Source organism: Rhopalosiphum maidis, chromosome 1 (genome assembly GCF_003676215.2).
Source record: "Rhopalosiphum maidis isolate BTI-1 chromosome 1, ASM367621v3, whole genome shotgun sequence".
Taxonomy (NCBI): domain Eukaryota; kingdom Metazoa; phylum Arthropoda; class Insecta; order Hemiptera; family Aphididae; genus Rhopalosiphum; species Rhopalosiphum maidis.
In genome coordinates this window covers 31511907-31522824 of record NC_040877.1, presented here as the reverse complement: position 1 = coordinate 31522824, position 10918 = coordinate 31511907, and the positions used below count along the sequence as shown (strand labels likewise).

Below are 10918 nucleotides of genomic sequence, written 5' to 3'. Positions count from 1 at the left end.
AAAAATGTTTGGAAGTGCACTGCGCAGTCGTATCGTTCCGGTCGGTTAAGCCGGTGAAACTTTTTTGGACTAGTGTCTACCGCCACCGCCACTTTTCGAGACACGTCAATTTTATCGCAAAAACGATATTTTAAAAGCGTGCTTTTGACTACCTGAGCCTTTAATAACAATAATAATAATAATAATAATATTAATATAATCGTAACGAACGTCGCGCCGGTGTGTTTTCGATAATATATTAATATTATATATAACAACAACAAACGGATTACGATCATAATCGCCAGTTGCTGCTCGAACGGGTTTTAATTAAAACCTCTCTAAACGATGTTTTTCTCCCACGGGCTCGATGTTGATAATAATATTGTAATTTATATAGCCACATATACGGTCTCCGGTGCACCCGACCTTGTCGTCATCAACCCCGCCGCAACGCCGCGGTGCGGTAATTGTTAATTACCTCGTCGAACATTGTGGGCGATACGCAAACCTTTATAATAGCTATAGTATAATACTATATATACATCCCACGCATAGCTGTTTATTCGCGATCCCGTTGAAAAGACGCGCTCCGCAACGTCGTCGACGAAAGAACGAAAATTAAACCGTCAAGGTAAAATATATATACAATAAACATTATTTATTTGACATAACCTGCCTATAATAGTATTATAATATACTACTTGTTTAAAATATCACAGATGTACCTACTAATAATATCGATTATTTTGTATTTTTCATTTAGACTTTTCCTCTTTGTATTGAGTAATAAGACTATGATTCGTTTAACGTTTTCCATTCAACAATTGCCTGCTGCTGCGAATGTGATTGCTAAATATCTTTGTGTGTAAATATCACAATAGTAGATTGTAGATATATGTTTCTGGAGGTAAAATATTGTATCAACGGATTATAAAACCACGAAACCGTGTGTGTAAAAACTGACCTTTGTTACATATTGCATTTAGATAATAGGTAGTTCATCAGTTAATTATTTAATACTTTGTTTCCTCAAGTCGGTAAGTGATAAACGATAATAATAATGTAATCTGATTGATGATTAAAAATTGATCTGCATCTATCAGCCGTTTCAATAATATTTTTATTTTTATTCTGTCTCCATTTAAAAGTATATTTAGTTTACTTCATGACTACCTAACAGATTACGTATAAGCCACAAGGTAATTTATAACTTAGGTATAAACATATGGGTGAAAACCTTTAGCCAGATGTATGTATAATAAATGTTAACTAAATATTAAGTAGATTATTTTAACAGTATACATTAAAACAATATTTTGTTAAATTATCAATCATCTATACTTACTTATTCAAATTATGAATAAATTATTTTTTTTTTTATGGATTATCAAAAGTATTTATTACAACATTGTTATATGTTATATTATTATAAATCAATTAAAATTATAAAAATAAAAAAAATTATCGTTGTCATACAAATCATCTAAAGTTAAACTGTGACCATTGTATATTACATACGCATGTACAGTGATAAAAGATAAATAATTTTAATCACTGAATAGAAATGCAATATCCAGAAGAGCACGTAACAGTAAACTCGAATTAAAACAATAATATACGAAATGTATTTTTTTCTATGAGTAATCAATCTTATTTTTCCAGTTACAAAAATAAGGAAAACTAAATTTTTTATTTTTAACGTTTTAAAGCTGTATCGTGATATTATATCGATATTTGACACCACGATCTTTAAAAATTTTAAAAATGTTTTCAGTAAAAATATTCATATCACACCAATTTGACACGACTAATTTCTACGGTATTAATATTATCATAATAAGTATGTTGTATGTATACTAATGTGATATGTGCGATAATAATATCAACTATAACTATTATCCATGTATTATCCAGTAGTTATTACAGGGTTACGATTTATGACATAGGAGTGTAAAATATTTTGATTCTAAAATAAACTGAAATTCTCTGATTGAGAACAAAAAGATATTATTTTTCATATTTTCACTGTATCAGAAACTATGGTCAGATAAAGGTACTTTATGTGTTATTAAAATAGAAAACTACACAGAACCTAATACAGTTTTGCAAAATTATATTATATTTATTATTTATTAACAATATAGAATTATTATTGAAAAATATTGTTTGAAGAATATATATATAGTTATACAAATATAAAATAAAAATGGTTTAAATTATAAAATTGTATTTACGTATAGCTTTGTCGATGTTACAATGTGTATATACTTAATATACATAATTAAAAATGTAATAATGATAAAATCTTTAAGAAAAACAATATATTTTACATAAATACTAAAATACTTAATGGAATATGATTATACTGAAAAGTGAAAAATAAGTAGTGAAGCAGAACGCTTATTAAATATTTATAAAGCGTGTCATTATATTAATATATTTTAACGATAATCGTGCTTACTGCAGTAGTTTTTAAACGTATTTTATATCACGCATACCTAATGTTTATTGTCTATACACGACTTATATTATTGAATATTATACAACCGTATTGAATCTATTGAATGTTCGAGTAAGAATTCAACTAAATGCATTTAGATAATGCGTGTGTTACTATAGCTTTACATTTTTTTCTGACGAAATTAATTTAATGATATTTGGCGGAATAGCCATCAATCATACACCATATAATCATACACCATATCGCTTGTAAATCAAATATAATTATTTACACATACATACTATGATATCAGTATTAAATCACGTGTCCGCGTTGAACTCTTTCTCGTGCGACGACTTCAGCATTGGTATATTACCGTGACGACGGGTGTGGCGGCAGCGATCGATGGACAAATTGCCGGTTATTTGACGCACGCCGCACGTGTCCGGCACTCGCGCAGTATCGGTTACGCGTCCGCCGACGTCCCTACAATTTTTAATATAATATATTAATACAATATAACATAGCATAACACAATATATCACATTGGTGTCCGCTGGTACACGAGTCCCTATACATAATTGGGGAGCCGAAACGCGTATGACATTTTCAAGTTATCGGTTTCGTGTCCAACAAGGGTTTTGACTTTTTTTTTCCGTGTTCCGGTTGTAGGTTTCTATTTCAACATACGTTTAGAACACCATATATCCCCGTTGTGTCCGCTCGTCAGTTAGTCACCAGCACATGGTTACTATTATTGATATTAAGTTTTAAGTATTTGAATACTATCTACGATGAAATAATAAATAATCTTATAACGGTTCCATTAAAAGAAAATTCATAGTAACCAATAAGTACTAAAATATAATGGCTACCAAATTCTTTTGGAGTTATAGTTTATTGTAGTTTATTGGGTTGTATTATTTCAAATATATTTAGGAATCTAAATTTTAGTACGCTTGCCAAGTGAGCATTCCTAGTTTGTTTAAAAAGTATAAATTTTTTCTATAAAAATGACAGTGTTTCATTTTTATTTTACCTCGACTAAAGGTCGATTTTCGTACACATGACAATTTATGCGAATTTTAATGTAATATAACCATTTAAACGGTTGTTAGTTTTCAACAATGAATTATTGGTTCTTAATTGTGCAGAATTTATAAATTATAATTTTATACTACCGCACCATCAGTGTAGGTATACGTGTATTCGTGTACCAGTCGAAATGACAACCAATGTATTACATTCTAATATTATTGTGCGAAAGATATTATTATTATACAGCACCTATATTATGTACGTGTATAATGTACCTTTATGGAGCAGGCATACCGCAATAATAAACGTGCCACTAAACGTTTGTTATCGTTGCGACTGATCTAAACAATGACATAGGTATGCTGGTTTTTTTTTACTAGTTAAATATACAATAATTTAAAAAAAATCTAAAAATGTACACTATTCATAATAAAATACACCGTACTATCGTGACATTGACATAATGTAAACATGTTGTGTATTGAATATCAATCAAAAGTTACAACGCACATAATCTCAAAATATTTATTATTTTAAATCGTAATCTTAATGAACGTATAATATTATTATAAGTATCGATACCAGTTGCGTCATTTTTTGTTATTGTATAATTCACTATATTTGTTTTTTTTTTTATATGATTTTAAACTGAATATTATTCTTCTTTACGAAAGTTTTCAAAATAATTAAAACTTAAACACAAAACAACCAATAAGTAAAAATAAAAATAAAAATACTATGTCCATTAACTATTAGATATATAACTTTCAAAATGAAAAAATAAAATATTTATAAATTATTTTTAGATTATCAATTCAGATCGATAAGAAATAACTAATATCTAAGAATATTCAATTATGTTTTATGACATTTATCTAATGTTTTAGTCAAGATTTTCTGTTAAGTATGACTTTGAACGGAAGTCGCTTATAAAATCCCTAAAGAGTCATGAAAGTGGTATGTCATATTTACTACGTAAAAAATAGTTATTTTTTTATGCGACAAACTCATGTCTGAACACAGCTTGAACGAACCCTGGAGACCAATCGTTTATTTGAAAGCAGAGACCAATGTATTCATCCCCTTTCAGACTCCCAGTGACTATTGTAGTTATTATTAGTGTGGTTGTACAATATAAAGCAGAGTAATCCTGCAAAATCAGTTATTTTGTTTATGTTTTACATATTATTTATACTATTATTATGCATATCTAAAGGTTATAAAAATTATAATTGTTCTATATTATCATTTTATTTTTAATATATATTATGTATATAAATTCAAAAAATGTATAATCTCGCGATGTACTTATGTGTGTATAAATGTATAATGCATAATATGAAATTCAAAATATAAATTGGACAATACCTTGGGGCTTGGAGCGCTTTTGTATTTAAATTTGAAATGTTTGTAAAAACATTGCCGAATGAATCAATGGAAAATATGTAATCATAATTAAATGTAGTATTATTTACTAACATTTCTTAAGGTATCACCATATCTTGCCATTTTCTAAAAAAATAATGGAATATTTAAAAAATAACCTTTTTAAATTAAAACCTGTTTTTAATTTATATGTAGGTATAATTGCTGTAACTTGTTGATCTTGTTAGTTGTTTCCAATCAAAACTACAATGCATCCCACAACAAAAACAACATTGTAAAATTAATTTTTCTATTTCCGCTTTTAGAATCTAAAATAAATAGATTATATACTATCATAACTATGTATATAAATATAATTATCTAACTAATGAAATATTTGGCTTAGAAAATAATAACAATAAAGTTCTATAGTTAAAATCTTTATTATTTATCGTATATTAAAATATTATTATTATTAAGGTTGGAGAAAATAAAACATGTCTTTTGATTGGATAAGGGTTATACAAATATTAACTAATAACTCGTTACCTCTATACCACTATACCTATACGTTATTGACATTTTATAATTAAAAAAAAAAATATAAAATCAGTTTAAGTATTTTTATAATCGTCGTAAACATTAATGATAATAAATAAATATCTACCTACTCGTGCACATTGAAAGTGAAAATTGAGAAATTTTTATTTATACGTACATCGTACATGAGGCGTCTTTGTTTGAAGTAAATTAACATAGTTGAAATGTGGTCAAAACTTATTAACTTCTATTATCTGAAATAGATCAATGAACTTTATTTTTATTTGGCGGTAAATCACTCCGCGTATTTTTATCAAATAATAAACATAATAATATTTGTAACAAATACGCGGTCGATAGAATTTGTGCAATCAGTTTTTAACGAACTTTTTTTTTTAGAACGTGAAATTATGGACAACAATGTACAAATGTTTTCAGTATAAAATCCAAACACCGCGCAAACTTTCCACATACAATCGTCCGTCATCTGTCGCTGTCCGTCTTCTTCAGGGCTATTTTAAAATGAACGCTTTAATAATAGCTGTTGCTGTGTTATCCGCAACAGTGACTCTCTCAGCCGCCGAGGTAAGTGACGTCGTTTTAAAACGACATTATAATTATTAAAAAAAAAATAAATGTACATCATCGTGTCATATGCAAACCAAAGTACGATCTATTGCGTCTAGTGTTTTCCAACTCACGTGTCTTGAATTTTATTTTTTTTTTGACTGATCAAGGGGATATTATTTTTAAAATTGTAAGAATAAACTAAAAAATCATACTAAAACCAGTAAAACCTATAACAGTATGACAGCATAACTAGACATTTTTTTTAACAAGTCGCCGCCACTAAAGGTTGGGGAACACTGGTCTATCGTGTAACGATTGTTATTTTTTTTTATTTATTGTTTTCATCCCGTCCAGGCCACGCCGAACTCGTGCGTCTTGTACAAAAACCCGTCGACATGTCGCTCGGCAGAACCATCGTGTGCAACACTCGATCGTTCGGACGAAGGCTGCACCTGCAGTGGATCGTGGCAGCCGCATTGCTGCTGTCCGCGTCCGAATCCTTACAGCCTCCCCCCTTGCAGACAACAACCCACTTGCCGTCCATCGTCTTGCAGCGGCCCCCCGTCAGCAACGGGACCTGCCCCGTACCAGACTGTCTCGTACTCGCCTTGGCCGACCGCGTTCACGTCGTCCTGCCCAGACCTCCCGTGCTCGGCTCCGAGCCCCAGCCCGTGCCCCTGCCCTGCGGCTGCAGCAGTTCCGGCGCCCGCACCCGCACGACTTTGCACGTGTTCGTCGTTTCCCGATCAACCGCCTTGTCCCTACTGTGCACGTCTGCAGCAGTCGCCTTGTGCGTCCGGCGGGCCTGCGCCGTCGTCGTCGGTTAACGGTCTGTCGCCGTCCGACTTGGCCGAGTTCATGTCGCCCTCGGCCCCGTGCATCGCGCCTCCGCAACGGCCGCTGCTGCCGAAATTGATACCCGTCATGCTAAAACCGCTGTCGTTCAACGTGCACCGACCTTCGGCTGCGTGCCGCCTCGGATTGCAAGGATATGCCGGCTCGGCGCTGTCACTATTATCGCCATGCGGCTGCGGTTCTGCACCGTCACCGTACGAATTTTATAATAATAAATAATAATAATGAAAAAAAAAACCGTTTAATAGTATAACGAAATTTATTATGATATAATATAATACTGTTATATTATAGACATTTTGCTGTGTAATAAAACGTAAACATAGGTTTTTGGTTTACTAGAAATTGATTTTGTAATATTATCTATGATTTTTTTTTTTTAATGTTTATTTGACCACAAATTTTTTTTAAGGCAGGCCAGTTTTTCTTTGTTTTTGTTCACGCTATTTATTATCGTTTATAACTACTGTAGAATATAAAGATAATCGATTATAATTAATATTTAACAGTAAAATATTTTATGAACCATACTATTTTGAGAACATTTTATTTCATTTGAACCTTATTCGCAAACTATATTATGGTATATATAATATAATATATACACATAATAGTAAAAAATATATTCCGACTGAAATATTCATTCGAACAGTACAACTATAAAGATCTTTTTAAGTATAAAATATAAATATTTTTTTTTATTATTGTAACCACTAAATAGTAAAAAATTTTAATCGCGCTTAATTTTATGACGAAGTTTAATTTAACATTACAGTAAAGTGATACCTCGGAAGTTGGAATAATATCATACGATTATTATATAAATCTGATTGTATGTTCTTGCAATTTATTTATCCATTATTTGTACATGAATGAATAAAAATTTGATAAAAATTAATTTGTATATCATGATAAGTAATAACTAAGAACGTGACTTAATAAATAACAAATCTCAAACAATTTTTGGTATATAAACCTTAAAAAAATGTTTTTATCACTCGTTTAAATTAAAAATTTCTACAAAACTAAAACACAATATGACAAGTTTTAGAATTTTGGTGGTTCTAGCTATGCTTCAAATGATAAATAAGGTAAGAAATATTATTAAAATAAATTTATTTACATAATATAAATGATTTATAAATCTCTACTAAATTACATAAAAAAATAAGTTTTATTTTGTGTGCAGAGTTAAAAAAATGTTGAATTACCATTATATATGTACTTGACATATAATATGAAAAAAAAATATTTGTAGAATATCATTAGATAATAATATGTTTAATTTTTTTGTAAAAACTTCTAATATTAATTATCATATTTTCTTTGAACACGGGTAACAATTTCATTATTGCTACTGTAAAGTACTATAATCATTCGTTACTTAAATATGTATAATAAATAATAATCAATTAATCAATTCATTAAAATTGGTCAAAATGAGATTCTGATTAAAACTGGTAAATCATACTACTACTGAAATTATTTATCAAGTATTATTTTTTTTATCAGTCATATAGTTATTTTTTTATAAATAATAACGAAAATTCAATCACAACTTTTAGAAATATCCATACCTATTTATGTAATGTATTCATATATCCGTTTTTTTATTTGTACAATATAATAATATAAATATACCTCGTAATTATAGTAGACTATGATTTTATTTTTATTTTTAAAAACTCAAGGTAGCTGTTTTATTTAATAACTATGAATCATTAAACATATTTTTATATTTAGCGATCCATCATTTATGAAATTTGTAAATAAATTTCCAAATATTAGTGCACTATAATAACTTATAGTTATTTTTAATTAATAATAAAAAATAATTAATATTAAGTGTGATAATTTGTTTAGATCAGTAATGCAAGTCATGTCAGTTCAATTTCTCCATCTCATGGATTGCTCTCCATAAATTCTGATTCATCAGATTTATCGCAAAATATCGAGAATTTTTCAGGCATGTTTTCTCCGTCATCTTTATCGAATTCAATTTCTACAACTGCCTATGGTTATGCATCAGAATCTTCGTCAAATTCAATTCTCACTCAACAATCGACGACTACATCATTACTTTTGCCCATTTCTACATCTACTCCTGAACAACCAACCGAATCCACAACATCGCGTTTAACAAGTACAGCTGCTACATTAGCGTTATCTTCTACACTGACTCCGTTACCGTTATTGGATACAGTTCTTACTCAATCTACGTCTCCCAAATCTGTATTATTAAAGTTACCAAGTTCAAGTATTACACCATCTATCTCACATATAAATAACCTAATAACTCTGCCGAGTTCAAATCCTACTCTAGTTTCATCATCTACACCTACTTCATTAGAGTCTACGAATTTATATACTACAACATCTTCTTCAATTAATGTACATAGTTCAACTCCCATTCTATGCACATCGGAACCATTCAGCACAATTCTTACTCCCGTGATATCCACTCCATTATATTTATCAGAGTCAACACATAATCTTGATCAGCCCACTCAGCTAGCTATTAATTTATATTCATCGAGTTCATTTCCAACTGAAGTATCTTCTCCTGTGTTGTCTTCAGTACCTTTATTTAATTCGATTCCCAGTTCAGAACTGACTCTAGTACCAGAATCAGCTTCATATTCAATGCCTGAGAATAATCTAAGTCCCGCTTTACTAGAACTTTTTTTAAAACTCAAAGCTTTATCGGAAACCCAATAATAACTTATTATTCTGTTTTTTAAACACAATTTCGTAATATTTTCTCAATTTATTCTAGTCTAACTTCCTTTTTTATCGTCTATTCGTTAGTGTTCTAAAAACCGTTTATTAATTGTAGTACTCTCAGCTATACCTAAAAGTTTGGATAATTTTATATTAATTGAAAATCAATTTCATACTATATATATATATATATATATATGCATGAATAATAATTAATTTCACTTTTATACCATAATTTAATAAAAAAATATTGTGAGTTATAACTAATTAAAAGTCATATATTGATGGCCGATGAGAAATTTTTATAAAGAAAACAATAATCATTTAAAAAAACTAGAATTTCAATTTTTCTATTTGTGTGTGTGTGTGTTAAATGCGTATTTTGGTACTTTTAAAAAATGATAATATGACGTGTTCTAATTAAACATTAAAATACAACACACCTTTAATAATATTATAAGCTATAACAAGTTAAAATAATTAATTATATTTATTTAATTTGACTAAACATTACAACTTAAAAGAACATATAGGTTTAAAGTTTAATCTATACGTGTTTAGCAGTCATAATCCAGTTTTACCAACGATTTTCATTAGAGTTTTCTTTTCTTTTTTTTTTTCATTTAGAGTTAGTATAATAATGAATTATTACTTTGATCTATATTAACATATACATTATACAATTTATTTAATTTATTAACGGCCATTATACCCAGTAAATCGATGAGACAGTATACATATATAATATATAGTATACTATTAAATATAAAACACAGTTATAACTACCTTACAAAACAATTAATAATACTGGTTAAATTATATTTTTGTACTCTTATAATCCCAAACTATCATCAAGCAATTTTTTTTTTAAAAAATAAGAATAATAATAATTATAACAATAATATTAAAAATATTTCTATAGCAAAATGATACTTTTTAATCTCTGTAAGAGATAGTTATTTATTTTTTTCATTAATAATTGATTCGAAAACAATTGAAAATTGTTTAGTGGTATGTTTAACAGGAAATATAGACAATCAAATAATTAATTAAAATTTGTTAACATTCACAACGAGGCTTATACAACAAATCGATTGTAGATACATCAGAGCAAATATTACTATGTTAATTGTTACACATTTAGTATTTGCTCAATAAATTGAACTGTTCATTTGTATTCCGTATTTCTATATGAACATTAAATACATACCCACCATGAATATTATAATATGGATAACTGGACTTCTATTAGCATTTGAATGTGACTCCGGACGACTAACTTGTGTTCCATTCTCGTAATTATTACAAATTTCATTATGCATTCAACGACATGAAACAATTATCAGTATGATAATTTAAATCATTTATACGATATGTTTTCGTAGCATTATGTTCATAAATCATAAG

The 10918-nt window shown here is 28.9% G+C and overlaps 2 protein-coding genes across 2 annotated transcripts; both read left to right on the top strand.

Moving 5' to 3' along the window:
* The first annotated feature begins 526 nt into the window (after nt 1-526).
* Nucleotides 527-7009, top strand: LOC113549962 (keratinocyte proline-rich protein-like). Its single transcript, XM_026951505.1, has 3 exons — nt 527-613; nt 5765-5950; nt 6290-7009. Exons 2-3 carry the CDS (start codon nt 5786-5788, stop codon nt 7007-7009), a joined length of 885 nt encoding a protein of 294 aa, XP_026807306.1. The 5' UTR covers nt 527-613; nt 5765-5785.
* Nucleotides 7010-7809: 800 nt separating this feature from the next.
* Nucleotides 7810-9630, top strand: LOC113549377 (cell wall protein DAN4-like). Its single transcript, XM_026950649.1, has 2 exons — nt 7810-7881; nt 8654-9630. Exons 1-2 carry the CDS (start codon nt 7828-7830, stop codon nt 9506-9508), a joined length of 909 nt encoding a protein of 302 aa, XP_026806450.1. The 5' UTR covers nt 7810-7827; the 3' UTR covers nt 9509-9630.
* The last annotated feature ends 1288 nt before the right edge of the window (nt 9631-10918 follow it).